Genomic DNA, 23,550 nt, shown 5'->3' on the forward strand with positions numbered 1-23,550 from the left:
CAGTGCCCCCCTTGCGCGCGCGGTCCGGCTGCGCACTGAGGGCGGAGAAACGGGAAAAAGTCCAGCTCCGTGACCCGTTAATGTCTCGCTGCTCCCTGATAACCATCATCGGAGAGCACGGCCCTCACCTTCCTGCACCAACGATGATGTAATTCATGTAATTACAGCGTGCAGATGAATAAGTATGAAATCATAAAAAATGTTAAATACTAAGTAGTGATAACTCAGGGGAGACGGAAGGCACAAGCATCGGGCTTTAGAAATGAGAAATGCAACAGCTCTCACTGGCAACAGCATGGGTGACGCTTTTTTTTTAATGTGAGAAAAGAAGATAGGAACATCTGAGAACAATCTGTAACTACACAACCACTCTTACCCCTCAAGCGTGTTGGCTTCCTCCTCCTGCACTTTATTCTGTCTTTATAGTCCTGTTCCAGCAAGAACAGCACAGAAAACTTTACTTCCCCCAAGCCCTAAGAACCAAACCTCGGGCAGTCACCTTCCATTACTTTCCCCATATTTTATTATTACTATTTTCTTATCTAGACTTGTCCAAAGCGAAGCAGCTGGTACTTCTGTCAGCTGAAAAAACGCGGGGCAAGGGGCAGCAGAAACACGCAGTTCACAGTGCAAAATGGTCACCCTTCATCTCGAATCCACACCAGAGTGGTCACAGTCTGCAAGTAACGAAACTCGAACCCCATGTTTTCATTAAACCTCTATGTGAAGCAAGAACAGCTCACAGACTTCTTACTTTCCTCTGAAAGCATCCATAAATGTACTATCATCACAGTTGTAGAACTGCTTTTGTTTCCTTTGTGTCCTCCACTAGAATTCTTTCTTGCTTGAAATTTTACATTAATCATAACTCAGTTAAAAACAATACTTTTATTTTTCCTGACAAGTTGGGAGCAGTAGGAAAGAACACACAAAACTGATCCATAGGGATAAGGAAAGAAGTAACAAAATATTTTTGACATTATTTAGAAAATGTATGATCTATAAAATCTCATGATCCAGAAGGCTTGCCCTAGTACACCGCTTCAAGGGCAAACAACATGTATCAGAGTCTTTTAGGTCCTTGATATCCTTAGGAGTCCGCGAATACGTCTAACAAGAGCTTGAATAAAGGTGTATCTTGACCGCACCTTAGAATATAACCCTTCGATGTCCAGAAGCTTCTTCTGCAGAGATTCACCAAAGCTGTTGGTGGCTTCAATCTGAAGCTGAGAAACAGAGATTTGTTACAGTCAGCAACAGAAAACCTTCCCTCTCTGGAACGTCTCCTTACCCATCATGAACTACCTGTCAACACTTTACCATGATTTATCCAGTAAAGCACTTCCAGAAGTATTTTATTTCTGAATCCCCTAATAAGTACGAGTTGCATTCTTCCCTTATGTTTCTCTCTAAATTACATAATGGCTACCCTTTCTACAGAGGTTTTTGCGTGACAGCATTTACAGATTATCCAAATACTGCCACCTTAAAACTTCTCCAATTTTTAGGAATTAAACAGTTTTATGTCATACAAACATGTCTTCTAATTAAAATCTTCCTAGTCCTTTAAGGACTGTTTAGGAATTAGAGTCCATGTGCACAGACAGCATTTTTTCATTCATTTAAACAGTCACTGAAAAAATTAATTACATTCTAAGTATTTGAGCAAGACATTACTGTATATTTTACTTTTGAACAAATGAAATAAAAGACAGATGCCTCATCATAAAACACACATACAACTGTTCTTACAATTCTTGATCTTATAAAGGTACTTGAGACTGCACAGGTTTTTAAGAACAGGTTTTTTTCTGCACAAACAGCAGTAGAAATGTCAGTGGGATTTATTAATAAAAAATACCTTTTTTTGCCACTTCTGCATGAAATCTACACAAACTGTTAAGTTGCTGTGTAAGCAGAAATCACTTATTTGCTACCATTCACATTTTATCGTCTCCTCAGTTTGTTACCCTTTCCAGTCTCATGTCTCTACAGCCTAGCTGCAGCTGACCTGTAGTAAACAGCTACAGGATCACAGAAAATTGGGAATCCTGCAAACCATTTGACTGGTTTACAAGCGAAAAAGAATGATTGTTTTTGTCAGTCTAGCTCATTTTTCATTTAACTTTTTATATCAAGACTTGAAAATGTGTGCCACAGCACAACTGCTACCTGCTTCATAATACTTTCCAAAACATTTTTTGGAACATTTCATTAATCCTAAATTAAGTTATATATCCTGTTGGTGTTACCACAGGTTGTTTGGAGGTGGGAAAACTCCAGTCAGACTGCTCTCAAGAGCTGTATGGTAATCAAGCACATTCAGTACTTTTCAACAGACTGTCACATCTCACCTGTTCTATATCATGCTGGCTCACTCGATTCAGTCCGCTACTGAAATCCGAGTTGGGCTCTGAACCAAAGGAATCTAGTGATAGAAAATAAGATGTTAAAACTACGTTGGCTGAAACACTATCTTCTCCCCATCAAGTTATAAAATGAGCTTAAAATGCAGTGTTCCAAACTGGTCAGTAAATTTGTGTATTAGAAATTTCACTAATTTTTTGACTTAACCTATTTTCTCTAAACCATTACAGTAAGAGACATAAATAATTTTGATCACACAACACAGCACTTAAAGCAAAAAGCTTGTCCCCAGAACACTTCTCCCTTTCTGACACCTTCCATTTCTATTTTTCTTTTTTTTAAACAAAATTCAACAAAGTCTTCTGCTGAATCAATGGTGCCTACAATTCTAAAAATGCTTTCACAGGACCAGTCTTCATTTTAGTTCTTAATTTCATCTTAGATTATGACATTAACATATTTTCATATAAGTTGTTCATTCAGAACTGATCCGATTATATTATTTGTACTTCACTTGGTTTGAACAACAGAAATAAAAAAATAGTTAATTTTACTTTTCTTTGGAGGTTATGTGTAATAGAAAAAAAACCCAGAAGTCTATGACTTAACAGTATTCTTACTGCCAATTCTCCAGAGGAAATTCCAAAGATATGTCCAAATCCAAACAACATCTCTTTTATTAAATGTAAATAGCAAAATATCAATAACAGCAAATCAGTTTTAACGTTAAATTATTCAGAAATTATTCAAAGGCACTTTGATGTTTTAGATATTTTACCTTGTAGCCTTCCTTTCTTAAATGACATCCTGGAGGACAGCAGCGGGTCTTGGGAGTCAGTGGGTGTGCAATACAGTAGATAGTGTTCCAGATGACGCCAAAGAATGAAGAGACATGTTTCTATAATATCTGCAGACACATCTAAGTGAAGGAGCCTAATTTTGTTGTCCTTAGATTGTACATTTACTATACGAGCATACAGTAAATGAGCAACGCTTTGAAGCAGCTGAAGATGTTAGCTCACCCATCTGTCACCTCTTCCAGCAGAAGCTTCTCACCCGCACTGCTATGGCCTGGCAATGGATCGCTTGCGCTCTCACTACCTGCCTCAGTGCGGAGCCGGCCAGGCTACTCCAGCGACTGCGGCTCACCCTGAACAGGCTGCAAACCAGCACTGCACCACAGCGCCGTGTGCCACTGAGCTCTCACTGCAAATCACATGAGCACTCAGAGACAGTGAACTGAAGCTGAGGTTAAAAGCTGGGCATGGCAGTCACATCCTAAGTTACAACAGGTAAGTCTGCAACAGCACATCTTTCCCAAAGTAGGTTTCAGAGGACAATTCTGATCAGCCAATTATTTTGCACATGACTTGTTATTTCCATATAACTGTTGGTGTTTAAGAGATTAAGTTTATGCGAGGTTGACTCTTAAGACTACAGGAAACTACAGTTACTCTGAAAGGCATTATAAAATTGTTTTTCAAAATATTTCTTCCATGACACTCATGTGAATGTTTAGTGGGTCTGGATACTGAATTGAAGAGCTGGGCTGTAGTAACTCCTCCATTATAATGTTGCAGAAAGTCCCAGCAGGGTCTCCAAATGGGAATTACCACATTTTAAATATTTACATTCTGACAATTGCAGAACAATACCCTCTTACTAATTTAATTTTCAGGATTTCAAATTTCCTTTTTGCAAAAAGTGTTGTTCAGAGTGGTCAGAAATCTAGGTAAAAAGAACCTGTTCTTATTTTTCTGCTTTTCTGGAGCATCACCTTGAGGAACAGTTCAATTTTAGAAGGATACAGGAGCAGAGAGAAAGCAGCTTGGCTCGGTTGTTTATCAGCTTCACCAGGCGTCGCCTTGCCAAAATGTATTTTTGGGAAGTGGAGATTTTATCAACCCCAGCTGGCATAACTGACTGACACAGCTGTGATAAGAAGAGGAAAAACAAGAAGACTGTAGCAAATCACAGAGCATCAGAAGAAATGAGCAAATACAATTACTTATCAATGTCTAGAACTTCCTTGTCAGCTACTATTTCTTTGAAACTGTGTTCGGTATTTTGAATTTGCGTAACCTGGCTGACCAAAAAATTGAGAAATTACATGTATCCCCAAGCAACTATAACGAAAATCACAACTTTTACAAAGTTAAGCCAAATATCTTCCCTGAAGTTTTAGGTCACTCATGCTATGGACCCCTTCATCAACAGTAGAAAGGAATATGCACAAGAACTGGAACTATTTAGTTATCTAAGATGCTTTGGAGTCTCTGTTACAGCTATGTCTTAAGTTACAAACAGTACAGAGACTACAGAGGCAGAAGAACTATTACCTCTTTTATTTCATCTGGTGGGAGTTGCTCTACATTTTGCAGTTTGTTAACACTCTGACGATGGCTATCATAGTAACTGAAGAAATCACTAGTGCTCTGTTTCAGCAGGTACATGATAATGCCCAAGCCAGGCAAGTGCCAGTATGGGACCACTGGTGCTTGTGTATCTAGAAAAGATAATGAACAAGTTATAAGTAATATTTTTAAAATTTTAAAAAGAACAAGAAATTAGTAAGGTATGCTCTCTGGCAATAAAGTAGTGAAACACGTGAGAGCACTGGCAAGTTTATATTTTATACTTCTGTGTCAGAAGTAATACAAATGAAAGTCTAGGCAAAAAGTTCTGTGGCTGCAGTACTAGGAGGCAGTCAGCACAGTACAGTACTGAGTGTAACACATGAAGTGTAACTAGGCCAGAAGATTTTCTATTTAAATATTTTAACCACTCAGCTGCATAATAGCACACTGTAAACTCTTGTCATGTGGCATCATCAAGAGTTCCAGTCAGCATCAAAACACATCTTATATGTCATAAATGAGGTCCTAGTTTCACATAATGTAATACATCACAGACGCTGAAAAAAAGAAATCCTCACCTTCCCCCATCTCATGCTATTTATTTACATACTCTTTTTTTAGTGATATACGTGTTTCTGAGCTGCCACGGGAAGTGAATTGAAAGGATTTTTTTGGTCACATTTGTTTTAACTTGGATTAGTTTCTTTATCTGGCTTAGTGCCAGGCTGCACAAGCATGTATTCCAGAATTAGAAATGGGCAGCTACAGTACTGGCATAAAGTGACTTAAAGTGTATGTGAAAATACAGCCTCTGGTTCATCATTTTCTACTAGCCCAAATGTCGCACCATTCAGTCTCGTAAAATGGGAAGCCCAATATCTCACCCTGACGAGGCCCATCTCGGTTGGTCGATTCTGACAGGCTCGGAGTAAACAGACAAACAGCGTGCTGAAAACTGGGGGCACTCTGCAGCATAAGTGACTCACAGTATTCCATCACATTTGCACAGATCTGCCAAAAAAAAAAAAAAAAAAACAAAACCAAACCAGCAGCAGGTCAGTTACAATATCTAAATGGGTGTCAATAAACAGTATGTTTTGCTCCCTCTCTTCTCTGATCAGTTACAGCCTCACTTCTATTTCAAGTCTAGGAATTGCAACCTTGCCTCTCTCCCAAACCTGCTAGTTAAAAATTCTGCTCAATTTTAAGTCCCCTTTGGCTCTAACTTAGTGTTAGCCATTGTCCTCTATACTCAGCCTTCATTTTGAAATTTCTGATCAGTTTAAAGCTTTGAAGTCCACAGATTTTGTGCCCAAAACAATAAAGGATGCTAATGCAAATTTAAGTAACCAAATTTTCAAGGTTTACTTTAAATAGAAATAAAATGTGGAATCCTATACCAAACTAAAAACAGCATAGAGCATTACCACTATCCTATGGAAGTGTGACAACTAAACAAATCTGCATAGCAGGTAAAATGTCACAATTTGAGACTGAAGGTTCTAGCAGCTTCTTGTGTCCTTACCTGTTGCATGGCCAACTCAATTTCATCCCTCCTGTTCACTCTATCTCCCTCTGCATTATCTTGCAGTTTAAACTGACGTAGTCTGTCTGAACCACCAAACCGACTCAGCAGTCCTAAGCACTGGCGCTGCCATGAGAAATTAACATTCTAATTACGATCTCAACAAATTAAATGCATTATTTTTTTCACTTAATTGATACACATCCCTTAAAATACAACAGCAAGAGCAATGCAGGTAAAACTTTTAGCACTTTGTAAACAAAACTTAAGTTTTAAAACACGGTGTTTTAATTCACTGAATTAATTTAAAAATTAATGGCACCCTAAAACAGTTCCTTGAGAAATTAATGCAATTCAAAGATGCACAACTTTTTCTTATGTCTCTTCCAGACTATTTATACTGACTAGCATCAGTGACAGTTTACATTTACCCATTCCCACTTAAAACACCTTTACCTATATAGACAAACTAACAAAACTAGATATGCAGATAATAAGCTCCATAAAAGTAAAGTGCAAAAACCAATTCAATAGTTCCATAAAAAGAGTAACAATCAATAAATTTGGTTTTTAGTTTACACGTGGCTGTTAAGATCACCAAAGTGCCTCAGACTGTAAGTCAGTTTTGTGTGGAACAGCAAAAAAGATAACAAAAATTAAAGATTTTTTGGCAATTACTTTTGGGGGAGAGCAAAACACTTAAATCCTTTTATTACTTGATGAAAATAACAGGACAAACTAGAGAGAAAAGTTATAGTAACAGATGACTAATTTGCAGTTTTGTTCTGAACAACTCAGTTTTCAAATTAACTAATTAAAACACCTTATAACCAAAAAAATAAAATAAAATCTTTCTGCTTTCCCATGGGAATTTCTTGCTGACATAATGCAGCAGAATACAGAGTACCCCAGCATTACAGCAATCATGTACAGCTTGCTACTTCGCTTCAGGCTGGCCAGCCTAATAGTTACTACCAAGGGTCCAAAAAACATACACTTCTCTTGCAATCAGAAGTATTTGACAGGGCAGCCCTTTCTACAGATAGCTTTCAATGAAATATTTCTTTATAAAAGTCCTTGCTCACATGAATCACAAAGCTTCAAAAACATTGCTGGATGCTGAGCTGAAAAAGAGGTCTGAAATGATAGCTTTTGAGCAAGACTTACTCTATCTCAGCTTTCATTCTGGTTTCTAAGTCAGGATTATTTTTAAACGGGGAGGAAAGAAATAAAACACTAGCGTGTTTGATACTCTAAATTGTTGAGCTGGAGACATTCTTGTGGCTGAAGCGGTAACAAAGTATTTCTGCACGACTTCACATGCTTTGGCATTGACCTCAAGTTATTCTTCTCCTCCACATAAGATAAGCCCTAAACCAGGGGTGGGAAATAAAGTCCCTGATGCAACTCTGATATTGTCAAATGTTGTATTTTCTACTTGGCTGGGGAAAAAAAACCAAACCACCCAAAAAACCAAACCACCAAAAAACAGCCACCACGCAAACCACCACATTCAAACACAAACCACCTCCACTCTCTGTCAAAAAAAAACCAAACCAAACCCCAAACCACTACACATTCTTCTTAATCACAGTGAAAACATCACTTTCATAACTGCTACTTTCATAGCTACTAGTCAGAGTACAAAACCAGGAAGAAATTCATGTACATACACAATTCTAAAAGGACAAGTGTTAACTTCTCAACTTTATTACCTGAAATCGGCTTATATGTCCTTGTAGCTCCACCTGTGTCCCTTCACTAACATCAATGTCCAGCTCACTTAGCACTCCTGATAAAAAATACAGCCATTAAATTAACACTTTGTTGGGTTTTTTTCCAAAAGAAAACAGATTTATACAGTATATACATTTAAATAGAAGCACAGAAAAATTTCAGCCAGACATACAACTTATATTTTTGCACAGTTTGAGGAAAACACTCAGATATAAATGCAACTACTAGGAGATACACAAGAGCATGTAGCTTACTGTTCTGCTAAGTAATTAAAAGGCGGGGGGACAGAGGAGGAAAGAAGGTTAGCATGAAAATTGCAGCTATTGTGCAAAGCTCAGTATACTGTAAGCAAAAAAACATCTGGGCTCAACTATAGCTCTGCACTCCTTTCTACTGTAGTCAGAAATCTCTCCTGAACAAAGAAAGCTATGAAATCAAAATAGAGAAGCTATTTTGAAATCATAAGCAAGCCTTCTAGCATGCAGAAGAAATCACTATATCCATCACAATAATTATTAAGTCCTCTGTGAAGATAAGTCACCCAAGAGAAATGTCACTATGCTAATCCACAGTGCTTCTCCCTGAAAACTTTCTTTTTTAATATAAATAAAAACAGAGAAGACAAACAAAGATATAGGTATGCAAAAAATTTTCTGTCTTCACTTCCTCAGTCACAGAATTTGCTGAATGGAAATTCTTTTTGAAGATACCACATGCACTTTGAACACTACTATTGGCAAGTCATCTCAAAGACAAAAAGTACTTACTGTCAGGTAGCATAATGAAAAGAAAACGAGAAGTCAAATGCATATTGATAAGGGCACTACATCCACTTCAAATCCACCATGCTTACTTCAAGAACAATTATTTAACACTTCTTTATTTTTCCCAGAGCTTTATATGTCAAGAAAATTCTGTATTGTAGTAGACATACCTTATATGTCTTACTATTTCTTTATAGAAAACAAAGCCTGAGATTCATGTAGATGGGGCTAAGAGACTTCAAAACCACAGTTCCTACCAGGCAAAGCTGCCTTGCTGATTATTCCTGTAAGGGAGGCCAGCTCCTGGAGAGATCCAACACTAACATCTTGACACCTCAGGATTGTCTGGATAGTATCTGAATGGGAAATTAGAAACTGCAAAACCTGTACCACAAGAAGAAAAGGAAAAATATTAATGTCTCAAAATTTACTAGTGAGCAGAAAAGCAGCAATGCTTTTACTTATGGAGAATTTTGAAGTGATCTCCCCTACCTTATGTATGTGAGGATGGGATTTTAAAAAAGCCTGCTTTCAGAACAAAAGGACACATAATTTCTTTGAATGAGCAGCAGCAGTGATATTGTAGCATCTTTTGGAACTTACCTGTCCCGCTGCTTGCAAGTGTTGTGCCATGCTGGATGTGAGGATCACTTGGCACAGCTGAAGAGCTGGAAGAAGAATCTGGCGATAACGTTCCACTGGAGCTGGAATGAAGACTGGAGGATCTCTCACTCCATACATTCTTAAGAGGTTTAAAAAGAAAAAAAAAAAAAAAAAAAGAAAAGAAAAGAAAAGAAAAGAAAAAAGATAGATAGATAAAAGTGCAAGAAAATTGAAGCCCACTACCAAGGCAGAGTTTCAGCGTACAATCACCCTCAAGAACCTGCAAGCATTCATATTTCAAGAATAGGCCTGTACTTGAATTGAGTTTACATTATAACAAATTTATGATACACAGCTGCTGCAATTTACCTAGAAAGCTGCTGACAGATACTTTCTGTAAGTGGAGAAAATTACTTCTTTGCACTATACTACATTAAGTCAGATCACTTTGTTGTAGAAATATGGTATCTATTTTCTTTACTCACATATAGAACAATATTCTCAAATATTTTAGGACAAGGTATGCTTAATTCTAAAGCAACTGACAAATACAATCCTCTACAAATGCTCTGTAGGTTTCATACAATCTTACAGATTTGATTAGCACTTCTACACAGAGTACTTGTCAAAGTCTTAGATTTTTCCAAAGTGTTTGAACCCACAGTGTGTCACTAAGAACTGTAAATTTAAAGCAAGGACCGAGGTTTGAAACCAGCCAGGGTGATTTCGCCAGCTCACAATGTCTAACAAAGTGGCAATGCATCAAGAAACTTGTCAAGCAATACATAAATGTGATTTTTTTTTTTTTAAACACAGCTTTAAATATTTCTTAAATAACATTTACTTCACTACCGTCTCATTAGTGCTTTATGGGGAAGGATGAACTCTGCACTTTTTGTTCACCAACTGCAAAGCCTCCAAAATAAATTTAAAGTGTAGGCTATTTTTCAAACATTACAGTCTAAATTATTTAATAATAATAATAATTATTATTATTATGGACATGGACCATTCCTATCTAAGGTATCAAACAAATAAGTTTTTACATAGTCCAAGTAACTGGGCATGCAAGCCAACCTCACACCCACTTATTTGGAATTTTTCCCTGACTAAAAGGTAGTTTTAAACTGAAACGATACGTTAAAGAAACACACACAGACACACACAGACACACACAAAGAGTAAACCCACAAATAATTACTCAAAAGTCTTGTGGCTATAAAAAGACATCATATGCTTCTAAGACTGTATTACAGTTTCAAAGTCAGCTAGGGAACCAACACTTACCCCTGATGGTCTGTTTCAGGTCGCATGTCATAGACTTGACACTGTGCCAGCCTCACAATCACTCCAGACCGCAACAGCTCCAATGCCCCTTGCTGACTTTTAGCTACCCTAGTGAGGAACGCCTGGAGAAGGATAAGTATTGGAGATGCACAATGAGACTTACGACAACTATTTTCTCTCTTGATCTTAGCATCATTTCAAACACTATTATTTTAGTAAAATAAGTCTGAGTACAATCAACTGAAGTACAGACAAACAACTTCATTTAAAAAAACAAAAAAACCACCATGCTATAAAATTGTTTCTGAATTACGGTTACCATTTTGGACTCATAAGTGTACAGCGCTTTAAGTAAAGGGGGCTGAGGTATGAGCAAGCTCTGAAGAGTCAGATCATCATCTGCCAGGCTATCCACAAGCACCTTCAGGTAGCCACTATTGGAGAGATACAACAGCCACTGCTGCTGCTTGTCTACTGAAACAATACGATCCAGCAAAGCCAGTGCCAGCATCTGGGATGGAGGAAGAAACAAGGAAGAAAAAAAAAAAAAAAATCAAAAGATAATTAAATCTGAGATCAAAGAGATTTTTAATAAGTATGTAGAAATATTAAATGCTAAGCAGTTGCTTCTAACAGTTTGTTAAAAGCAGAGTGCATTTCTGCACTACAATTGCAATCCTTTATATGAAAAATATTGTAAGATTTCTTGATGTTTTAGTATATAATGAGATAATTACCTTTCCTCTATTATCCTTCAACAAAGTATTACAGATACTGTTGACCAATAGCTATGCCAAAATATTTTAATAAAGTATTGCTACAAGCACTATTACTATTTAAAACTAGCTTGCATTCTGATTACATTCCTGTCTATTCAAGTTATTATCAGAAATTATTTCTTCTTAAAGTCACCAAATCTTCCCAAAGTGAGAAAATAAACTGATAAAATAAACGATAAATCCATAATTTAAAACTACTAACAAATCGATGCCATAGGAGTCCAGACCTACAGTCTGTTGCACCAGTGCTTGCTACCCTTACTTTTAAACAATAAGACATGGCTTTTTTGAGAAAAAAATTAATATGCGTGTATGCCCCTACTTTCAACAGCTTGAAGGATGAGTGGGAGGACAGAAACCTGGAAGAGATTAAGTATCTACAAAATATGTTCTAGTTCTACCTCATGAAATTTCCCCTCTCTTCACAGCAGTAAAATCTTCTTTAAAACAAACAGAACAACAATTGCAAAGGAACAGATTTATTTACCCGGCCTATCTCATGACCATCACAAGCATCACGACAGACCACCTCCATGAGAGCTGCCCCATAACTCTCAATAATTGCCATGTTTTCCCGTTGCAATTTACTAAACACATCTTCAGGAGCTGTCAGACGTTCCCACATAGTTTTTTTAGCTGTAAAAAGCAAACAAAACAAAAAAATTTTAAAAAATGCAGAGATGGGAAGCTTAGCATTAGCTTAGCTACAGTACAGCTGAAGCTACATCCTTCAGGGCTTTCTCAGTATCTTGCAACAGACATGCCCCGAAGAATGGACAGGGGTTTTAACTGAAGGATGCATAGCTTTAAATGGACACCAATGACATATCTTCTTTAGTGCTGGAGGTCAGAAATTTCATATCCTCATCCAGAACAACAAATTCTGAACGCCTATGTAGCTAGACAGGTCAGAATAGACGAAGATTTGCATCATTTAGCATAAGCAACTAATTTCAGAGACTCTTGGAATAAGATGGTTTCTATCTAGAAATAATCTATCTATTTCCAGAAGACAACTCAGCATACAGAAACTGTACCATTCAGGATTTGATAGCAATTTTTTTTTCCATAATACAGTTGGGTCATACCTGCTTCTAAAGTGTCTGGTTCATCTGGTTTCTGAGCAATCTGCAAATAATACAGCAGCGATCCATAAAGGTGCGTCCTCACTCTCTGGAACCCACCACCTGTTAACAAGAAATATTCAAAATTAAAACCAAATAGATGTGAATTCCATAACATCATCTTCCACTGGCACTTAACCTAACTTTCCAATGGCACTGCTGATAGAAATAAATAAAACAACTAGATTTCTTAAATCAGAGTTCTATTCTTCACATATAAGTGTAAGTATAAGTAAATTCAGAAAGTTTGTGCTGCTCCAAAAAAGTGGCAATATGAAATGCCCTTTACAGTCATTTCACAGAATCACAGAATGGTAGGGATTGGAAGGGACCTCAGGAGATCATCTAGTCCAACCCCTCTGCCAAAGCAGGTTCCCTACAGCAGGTTGCACAGGAAAGCATTCAGGTGGGTTTTGAACATCTCCAGAGATGGAGACTCTACACTCTCTCTGGGCAGCCTGTCTCAGTGCTCCTTCACCCTCACAGTAAAGAAGTTTTTCCTTAAGTTTGTGTGGAACTTTCAGAGTTCCAGTTTTTGCCCACCTGTCTTCTGCTTTTTCAGATTAAAGAAATAATATGCCTTTATATTTTTTTTCTTGTTAGTAACATTATTTAGATCTGTATTAATCATGTAGGATCCATCTAATTGACTAATAAAAATCTTCACTGCAGTAACAGGAAGCAGCTCAGCCCATCTTTTTACTCTTGGCAGTTGGAATTCCCACACATGCACTGCAAAGGTCAACACACCTGTTTTCAAAATGAAATCCAGCAGCTTTTTTAAGATGATGTGGAGGGAGGAGTCACCAATGGAAGCAAAACCCATGGATATGCTCTCAGAGCCAGGTGATGAGGTAAAAGAACCATCCAGCATGAAGACATATTGGGACCGTCCCGCTATAGGGAGTGCAAGTGGCTGTTTCTGCTCAGTTTTCACGGACTGACTCAGGTGTGCAGTCAGGGTGAACACAGCCCCTGCCACCACTGGCATCAACTCCTGAGCTGCATCATCATCTAGGATCTTAATACAAAAGAAAAAAGGGGAAAAAAGAAAAAAAAAGAAGTAGAAAAGTGTCTGATTTCATGACCTATTAAAGCAATTAATTATGCCTCTCACAACTATTTCTTTTATGTATGCATAAGGATTTCATTAACATGGCACTATATAAAACAAAAATCCGTAGTGTCAAAACTTGTTCAGAAAGATGAGCTGAACACACCTTAATTGAGAAGACCATTAGCTTTCTGGGTTTTATTTACACAAATCACAGGCAGGATGATAATTAAATCCGGATGAGGAAAAGAGAAGAAATGTGCTGACATTTGAGTTGCTTTATTGGTAAAATATCTAAACCTAATAAGGGAAAGAGCAACTGACATCCCCTTGGCTTTACAGCTATTTAAGAAAACTATTACCATTGAAAATGTGAAGATATAATTTAGAAAACTCAAAGGGGTGAGCATCAAGGAAGCATATATGACAATGTAGAGAAACACTAACAAGAAGTTAGCACATACTATTTTACTTCACTTCATTTAAAAGGTAAACCTTGTATCTTTATCACTGACACCCAAGGAGCTTTCCTTTTAAGCAATACAGTCATTTAGTACAGTAGTTCAACTATTTTCAGAAGAAAATAATTGTAATTTTTTTCTCAAATTAACAAAAGTCTTCACTAAAGTATTACAGAAAATTTCTGCTCTGTAAAGATTTTAAGAAAGAAATTCCTTTGGCTAGAAAAGGCATCCCTTGTTTCCTTTTTTTTTTTTTTTTTTTTAATTTTGTTCACATAAAAATAAAACCAGCACTCCACTAAAAAATAGTTTTTAGTTAACTCCTACAGAAAAAAAAAAAAGGGAAAGAACAACAACAAAACCCCAAAAGGTTACTCTTTGCTTGAAAAAAATATAACTTTTTCACATATATGTCTCAAAACACAACTTGTCTAATCAGGAGAACCACAAACAGCCTAATTCTCACAATAAAGAAAAAAAAAATCCTCAGCAGCTTAAACACTACAAGGACCCTTCATTAAATTTTGTCTTTGAGAATGGCTGGGTCAGTATTAACTGTCGAGTCTCTCTCAAAAATTATTACTGTAATTCATTAGTAAAACACCTAGCCTTCAAATATATTAAAGCAAACTCTCACATCTCCAGAAGGCCTTCTAACAGTAAAATCTTTTACTTTTTCTACTATGGAGCTTCATTCAACTCTTTCATTTCTCAAAAGAAGCAGGAGTAGGATTTGCACCAAGTCATCCAAATACAATAAATTAGCAATTGCAGTACGGTTTGCCTTTATCCCTTCAGTGAGTTCTTCTATGTTCCTCATCAAAATGGGCTGTTCCCTTCTCACACACCCTTTCCAGACTACCATGATACTGGATTATATTGAAATGTCAATATATGGTTTATTGTTCAGCAGTAGCTATGCAAAAGCACAGTGTACCCCCTTTGTCCACAGTGCATTCAACTTCAGCATAGTAGCAATCAAAAAACTAAAAAGAATAATAGAGGCAGATAATTTTTTTTCCAGATTACAATCAAGAGTAACATTGAAGGTAAAAAGACACAGCAATAAAGTTCAAGGAGAGGGTTGATTTCCAGTATAGCATTACCTTGTCATGCACATCCTGCAATAGATCACGGATAATCAGTTGTCTGTCTTCAGCCTGTATGAGATCCTGGGGACAGGCAGTGAGTATAATTTCCACCAGCTGTCTCCATGACTCTAAAGCATGCCTCTTAGCATGGAGGCACTGCAGCAGCTTGTTCCGCTCCACTACATACTGCAGGATAGTGTTGATCTCCTGAAAACCCACAACAAAGAAACTGAGTTATAATATGCTAAAGTGTTAATGACAAAGACAGATTTCAAGGTGACAGTTTTCTCTACAGTAAGTCTTGGGGAGAAAGGGGAAAACAAAAAAAAGTCTTCATCTTATCAGAAACAAGCTGCTGTTAATCATTTTAACAAGATAGACCAATCCATTTCTGAGCTCTTTTTCACAAGGCCTTTCCATCATTAATGTCTCAAGTTAATAGTTAAAAAAAAAAAAAAAAAAAAATTAACCAGGGAAATTCTTTTCTAATATACATTTCAAAATCAAACCAAAACCAACTATGAAGAATCTATTTGTGCATTTCATTTTCTTCCCATTTTAGTCTGAGTCATTTCTTCTTCATTCTTCAACTTTTAAATCCATTTTGCCAATTTCAACTAAGTTTAAAAGAATGCAGAAACTTCAGAAAATAATTAAGCTCAAAATTCACTGAAACTATAGCTGTGTGACATCAGTACGAACTGCTTTCTGTACAGTGGGGTGGGAGTTGCACTTGTTATGAATAATGGGGAGGGAAAAGGTTCAGGAAAAAAGAAAACAGACTCCAGGTCTGCTGTTTAGAGAGCAGTATATTAAGTAGCAGTTTATCATACCAAATCACAGGCTTTCATAGTAAAGCTTACTGCTTGACAGTGTATGAAATCCAGCAAGAGCAACAACAAACAGTAGTTTACTTTTTCTATACTTACCTCCATAAGTAAAGGTCGCTGGCCTATTGCTGCCATTCCTTGAAGGGCATTGACTTCTGCAACCAGAACTCTGTGAAGGTACTGAAATTAAAAAGTTAGAAAGCAGCTTTAGTGACAAGGAAGACGTATTTTTCCCTCCTACAAGTATTTAGGAGATGGCTACATAATGACAGATGCAACCAAAGGAGTGAGATTCAAAGAAGTTTTACTCATTTTTTTAGGTTTCTTCCATACTTCATTCTTTAACTGCAGTACTTTTAGCTGTCTAGTCTCTTTCCACGCTCACTGCACTTCTCATTTTTGCACTCATTTATTTCCTTCTGGTCTTAAGTTGTTCTGTCCTTTCATGAGCTCTTCTAACACTCCTTTTACTCTTCACACTCCCTTTCCTCTTCAGCCTCCACTATAGTCTTGCACAGAAGGAAGCGTTTGTTTCCTCTCAAGTCTGAAATACATTTTACACTATAGAATAGCTGGTTCCTAATATGGAATAGCTGCATTCCTATCACCATCAAGATCACTTTTACATTACATTCCCCTCCTGCTCTGTCCCTTGTCCCAGATCACAAATTTTTCAGGGCTATTTATTATACACTTGTCAAGTACTTATCACAATGTGACACCATCTTAACTAAAGCCTCTAAGAACTACTGCAGTACACAAATATGTTGTGTATGTAATGGTGTACACATATGTAGTACTACATAGTTGTGTACTGGAGGCCAATGAAATACATAAGGTAGAAGTCATCTCCGCGCTATCACTTGAGTGTTCCAAGATGGGAAAAACATTAAGATAGAAAATATTTCCTGAAAGTGTCTTCAACTGATGCCTCTGTCTACTGCAAATGAGAAATCAGTGTGTGCAATGTAGAAGAAGAAACTAATCCAAATAGTGCAATACCAATTATGCATATATCTGAAATAGCCATACTTTTATATGAAAGCAAGTTTCCGAGTATTATTAATACACTGATCATTATTAACATCATCAAGATATAAAATAGCACATGCAACTTGAGAACATAGACTACTGCACACCTTGACGTTGCAAACCACTTGTCCACGTGCATTCTTGTGCTCACAGTTAGCAATGACTTGCTCAATCTGAACCCAGTCAAAAAAATCCAGTTGTAAAGGTTCTGGAATGTCCTGACTGAAGTCAATTGAATCCAGGATACTTAAGATCTTCCTGCGTACTGGAAATGTAAATGAATTCAAACTGTATTCAGAAATATCAAGGGAAAAACAAAAAACAAATGGACAACAGGAGCCTAATTTACCTGTGTAAATCCAAATCTTAATGTGTTGAGTTTCAAACGAAAACATTAAATCTTCAGAAAGTGCTGTCAATCCATATAAGGATCTTAAAAACACTTTCTAGAGCCTTAAATTCTTAATTTGTGTTATACTGTATTGTTTTCCTGTTATGTATGCATGTAATCCAATATTTACAAATACAAGATTCTAATTTGTCCCCCTAAATAAATGCAGGCTGGTTTTCAGTGAGAACCATGCAGTCTTTTGTTGAGACTTAGAAGCATTGTAAGGAATCTGAAGTTACTCACTTGGGTTTTATATTCTTTGCCATGAAAACACATGTATGCTCAGGCTTAGCAACAGTCTCATTGTTTTCCTATTAGCAGTAAATTTATAGACTGCCACCCTCCCATTCTGCCCTTCCACAGATATTTCAAGACAGACTCTTTTAACTTCCTTTCCAGTCCAGTATTTTCCACTCACTCCAACCATCTATGTCAAGGTTCTAAAATACATTTTTTTTCCCCATACTAAATAAAATTGTTCTATGTACTGCTGCTATGTAGAAAGTCTATTATTTCCTTTTTTGAAAGAGTCCTTTCTAGAGGTGGCCCTCTTCCCATTCAGGATCAGAAAAACTTTACTGAGAAATAATCAACAGCCATAATGCTTACCTTTGGAAGCAGTGTCAAAGTGAAGAAACCCACTGACTGATCGACTTTCATCTTCCATCCCTCCTTCACCATCAGCTGAAGGTAATGAAACATAGTGAAAAAATTTAAAAGAAAAAAATCAAAGCAAAAAAATGCCACCTATTTTATTAATACTGAAAGAGAAAGATGAAGAGAGCACACACTGACAAACCTTTCATGTGAAAGTCTGCTCACACAAATACAGCCTTGACTGCTAATAAAATGAAAACAATACTTATCTCACAGAAGCTAGCCAATTATCAAATACAGATTAGATAGTACTAGAAATGCTTAAAAAGACACCCCACCATCCACTATAAATAATACAGTTGGATGAACACTGTAAAATGAGGAGGGTATCTGGACACAGCTTCCCATACTCACGTCTCCACAAGGATGAAGAGACAGTGTTCAGACCTATAGAAGTGAGGGAAAACACCATACTGCTGCAGCCCCTTATGGTACCTTCCAGTTACTTTGTTTACTTTTACCATGTAAAGAGTTTTATTGACAGCTGTTACTATTTCTCTTGATTCACTACTACTCTGTTCTGAAACTCTGAAAATTTTGCCTTTTTATTTAACATTGCATTTTAGGTCACATTGGGATGAAATATCATTTTTGTAATGTTATAATGTCAAAAGCCAAACTGACCTGTAGCTACTATCTTCTGTGAGGAAGGGTTGAAAATGTGTGACAGATTGACAAAAGTTAAGACTGAGAAAACTTTGTCTAAAACTGTTTACCAAGGAAAACCTTCCACCCTCTCTACACAGTAACAACTCTGAATAGAATTCCAAAATATTTTTTTTTTTTATATTCTCCTCTCCTACTCCATAAACTATGTTTATTTTTTATATCAGTCTATACACTGAGATGTTTCAAAAATGAAACATGGACAAAGCAGCAATGAACAAAAAGATGCCCTGATTTCTTTCAGTTTGGAGCCTACAACCACCATCACCTTTCTTCCCATCTCTCCAGTGGCAACTCCAGAGCCGATATCACAAATAAACTATCACAAGGTTATAGAGAAAATAATTCAAATAAAGTCTCTCATACTTCCATTTATTCAACCTTATTTACCCTCAGAATAAATTCCTCTTACCCAAGTACGGTTTCACAGGCATGTCATCAAGCAGCAGATGCAGCAGCCTCTGTGTGTGGGAGCGCTGGCGGGTCAGCGATGGTCATCGCATTTCTATAGCTGCAGTCTTCATCAGCCACGACATTTGGTTCAGTGTTGAAATCTCGTGTTCTGGGTGGGAATAAAGAAACAATTATAAAATTGAGCATAAATAATATTTTTTACTCCAAGGAAAGCATTTTTCATTTGAGAAAGCTTTTAGAGGATGTTATTACTTATTATCTGCTCACACTTTGTTTATGAGACAAAAGGACTGAGAGATCTGGCAAAAGCCATTACATGAACATGTGGTTACTGTGAAAACAAATCATACATATACATGCAATGAAAAGTACACACATACACAAAAACCTGGATATAACCTGTACTAACAGTCATTGTGGAGAAATTAGTGCTTCATGAGCAAATAGTGTCAATTATAATTTCAGTGAAAATAATCAGACACTAACCCAAAATGAACTATAACTTTAATCAAAGTTCATAAGGCTTGAACATGGGTCTCCAAGAATCTTCATATTTTATGTCCATCTAATTTAGATTCTTAAGTTATATAAGAATCATCTACAGTGCTTTACTCATGCTAGATATATGTATTCAAATGCTAAGCTTATTATCATTTAACAAAGGACTAGTGGTCAAGCATCTGATAAAGTGAATAAGTACATTTATGCAGTTTAAGACACCTGGGAAATGTTGGTCTGAAACATTAAAAACCAATCTATTAATTTAAAAATTAATGCCATCACCAAATAGAAGTTCTTTATTCAAAGGAAGGGAAGATACAAGTGGTTACAACCACCAGCCTTCTATTCCCTCAATTCTTCATAGCATTCTTACTGTTCAAAAATATGTTGTTGGCTTTTTTTTCTTTAGCAAAATCTAACAAAACTACAATGGTAACTGAAATATAGATTAGGATTGCTTCTGGAGACTTGATGCATTCCAAAACCAGCATTCTTTTACAAAAATTCAGCACTAATTCTGAACTTCCTAAATAGGCAGAGTTCAACCTTTGCAGAATTAAAAGGTTAGCAGAGGCAGTAATTAATTCAGTTTAATAATGCTGCCTATGTTTTTTCTGTGATTCCTAGGGAGTCAAAAGATGAATTGAATTTTAAGCATGCACAATCTTATCTTAGCATAAAAATTACCTTTGATAGAAAATGGCAGATACTGCAGCTGAGTGAATAAGAAATCCTGACTGGTCCTCAGATATCTCATAGTTGGACCTGACGTATCAGAGCATGCACACAACTGATAGATCACCTGACAACCAAAACCAGTAGATACCCATTTATGGAATTTATTTTAAAAACAAACCAACCACCAAATCAAAAGATGCATAACAATCTTTTACTGCTCGAACAATATTACCTGTATTTACAGTAAGTTTTCCATCAGCTTACTCCAAAGTTGAACATATTATTTATAATAGATGTTGAATTATAACATTAAAGGAGTACCAGCATGTTGATGATTCCAATGGCTATTTGCACACAACATGACACTATATCAGCCTTTTTGCTTGTTCAGCTCACTTAAACATGACTGTCCTTTTCAGTCTCCAGGTTCACCAAGACAGGAAATCTTCTTTTATTCCTTCTACAGTATGGTCTCTTTCACTTTTAATAAAGTTTGAAATCCTTTCTAGATTCCACAGATTTTCAGCATGATACAGATGTGTAATCATATGATTATATGATTTCAGGGCAAACATCAGCTACTTGGCACATGTGTCTAATTCAGCTGTCTTCCCCATCTCACCCCCTTAGCCATACATTCTTTCACTGCTACAGAATAAATAAGATAATTTTAATGGTTTATTTGGGATTATTTGTTATCTTACTTACTGGCAAACTGTAGCCCTAAAATTAAAAAAAAAAAACAAAAAACAAAAAACCAAACAAACATGGCATATGGTCATAACAGATTCAAAGGCTCTCCAAAACTATTTAGAACATTAGTTTTACAAGTATATCCAAATTTCAAGTTCTGGCATTAGTGCAGATTCTTTGTTTTCTGTGTTGCTATAAACTAATATTTTTTCACACAGAAAAAGTTAGAATAGAAAGAGTTCAATGTATATAAGAACCTGACAGATACATTTTAAAAATGAAAGTATTATCAAAATCATCAACCATCTGTGCTCACAAACCAAAAAGTAGCTAATTTTATCTAAAGCCTACTTTCAGTATATGCCAACAGAAAATATGTCAAATACCTGGTAACAGAGTTCTGCAAGATGAGGAGACTCCTGAACTGCTGTAGGCCCATTCCTTGTTTCAGTACCCTTCTCCAGTATGTTCAAAATAGCATGAAGGCAAGTCCGTGGGCAACCCAAGACACCTTAAAATACAAAAATAATTTATTCATATTCTTGATCTTACTAGCCTCCATAGCAAATATGGGTTAGTACACAGAACTATGGAAACTAAATTGTTCAGATACCTTGTGCTGCACTATACTGTTCCAAAGAGCTGCAGCTAAAGTATCTAGCAAAGTTTTTTCTCTATTAATTAAAATAAAAGAAGGGACTGTGTTTCATCAAATATCTAATGAAAACATTTATAGTTAGTCTGTAGGCTTTTGAGATGCTGGTGAAAGAGGATAAATTATGCAATCAAAACTTATTTAAGAACTTTATCTTCAGTCCTATTAAAAATAAAAAAAAAAAGATTCAATTGATTCTTTAATATTCTGCATAAACCAAATTAAAATTTGAATTCTTGCTCTTCAATTTTAACTGAATAGTTATTTGACAATTTCAAACAAGAGCTTTAAATTCCTGTCTTTATTTTACAATTACAACCATTTTATGACTAACGCTCTTAAAGGTACCTGACACTGCAACTAAGTGGAAGGAGGAAGAGATTTTTTGCATTCTTCCTTTAACCAATTAATTCTTTCATCAACCCAAACAGATGTCCTGAAGCAGTAAAGGCATCAATAACTGCAGTTCTTACAGGGGAAATCATCTTCTCTGTTTGGACACGTATAATTTATGCTTTAGCAGGAAATTATTATCTCGAGGCAAATGGCTTATGGTCATTATTTCTTCACATTATGAATGGGATAATTCAAAGAAGTGTACAAGGTGCTCTCATGGCTTTGAGACAAAGTCCCCTATCACAGACCTAAGGTATTATACCCTATAAAACTGTGTGACTACAGATCATTTACCTGTATTCTGTAACTATGGAAATATCCAAAACATATATGGTCTGCAATTGTAAGCTACTTTGCAGATGAAAAAAATGCTTGCCAACTTTTTTTTTCACATTTCTGATATATCAAGTAACCTTTAAGACTTTTTTTTTCCCCAACATAAAATTCAGGTCCTATCTCCCCTTCACTTAGAACTATGAAGGATTAAAAACTGCTGGGCAACAGAGTCCAATACAAACCTAAAGATAATGAGAAATATTCTTCTCTAAATAGGTAAAATCAAATGTTTCTTCAAACATATCCGTGTAAAACATCCTTTAAACAGTGGAGAAAGAATCTCATACTTCCGACTGGAAGGGACTCTGGGGATCTTATCAATGTCCATAAATACCTGAAGCACAGGGGCCAAATGGATGGGGACGGGCTCTTTTCAGTGGTGCCCAGTGACAGGACAAGGGGCAATGGACAAAAACTGGAACAGTGGAAGTTCCATATAAACCTAAGGAAAAACCTCTTTACTGTGAGAGTGAAGGAGCACTGAGACAGGCTGCCCAGAGAGGTTGTGGAGTCTCCATCTCTGGAGATGTTCAAAACCTGCCTGGACACCTTCCTGTGCAACCTGCTGTAGGGAACCTGCTTTGGCAGAGGGGTTGGACTAGATGATCTCATGAGGTCCCTTCCAATCCCTACCATTCTGTGATTCTGTGACTTGAGGATGTCTCAGCTCCAAGTTACTGCTCATTTTATGGTATTAGACCAGATTGTTCATGGCTTTATACAGTTGGGTCTTGGAAACTTCCAAGCATGAAGACTGCATGAAGTCTCTGTAACACCTACTACATTGCTTCACTGTCTTCATGGTGAAAAAGTTTCTCCTATATCCACTTGGAACCTCTCTTGTTTCAGTTTATGCCCACTGTCTCTCACATCTCAGTTTATGTCCCATGTCTCTCTTCCTGCCACACACCTCTGAAGAACCTGGCTTTAACCTCTCATCAACCTCTCTGTAGGTATTTGAAGACTGCTATTAGATCCCTGCAAAGCCTTCTCTTCTCCAGGCTGAAGAAGTCCCAATTCCTCAGCTTCTCCTCATAGGCTGAGTGCTCCAGCTCCCTGACCATCTCTGCTGAACTTGCTCAAGTTTATCAGTATCTGTTTTGTACTGAATACACATTAGAAGCTGAGAAGGCAAAAAAGACACAAACTAAC

At 36.7% G+C, this 23,550-nt stretch overlaps 1 protein-coding gene across 1 annotated transcript in view; it reads right to left on the minus strand.

The window, feature by feature from the left end:
* Window positions 1–888: 888 nt before the first annotated feature.
* NUP205 (nucleoporin 205) overlaps window positions 889–23,550 on the minus strand; it is a 46,962-nt gene continuing 24,300 nt past the window's right edge. The window contains 22 exon segments of the mRNA XM_010166209.2: window positions 889–1,226; window positions 2,355–2,428; window positions 3,146–3,274; window positions 4,176–4,299; window positions 4,707–4,873; window positions 5,609–5,735; window positions 6,250–6,375; window positions 7,965–8,041; window positions 9,008–9,134; window positions 9,354–9,492; window positions 10,641–10,762; window positions 10,960–11,151; window positions 11,907–12,055; window positions 12,508–12,606; window positions 13,294–13,564; window positions 15,165–15,356; window positions 16,079–16,159; window positions 17,119–17,276; window positions 18,012–18,086; window positions 19,138–19,287; window positions 20,328–20,442; window positions 21,398–21,522. Of these exon segments, the coding sequence (XP_010164511.2) occupies window positions 1,074–1,226; window positions 2,355–2,428; window positions 3,146–3,274; window positions 4,176–4,299; window positions 4,707–4,873; window positions 5,609–5,735; window positions 6,250–6,375; window positions 7,965–8,041; window positions 9,008–9,134; window positions 9,354–9,492; window positions 10,641–10,762; window positions 10,960–11,151; window positions 11,907–12,055; window positions 12,508–12,606; window positions 13,294–13,564; window positions 15,165–15,356; window positions 16,079–16,159; window positions 17,119–17,276; window positions 18,012–18,086; window positions 19,138–19,287; window positions 20,328–20,442; window positions 21,398–21,522 (2,972 nt within the window). The 3' untranslated portion in view covers window positions 889–1,073.

The sequence above is a fragment of the Antrostomus carolinensis genome, unplaced genomic scaffold (assembly GCF_000700745.2).
Source record: "Antrostomus carolinensis isolate BGI_N321 unplaced genomic scaffold, ASM70074v2 scaffold2844, whole genome shotgun sequence".
Classification (NCBI taxonomy): Eukaryota; Metazoa; Chordata; class Aves; order Caprimulgiformes; family Caprimulgidae; genus Antrostomus; species Antrostomus carolinensis.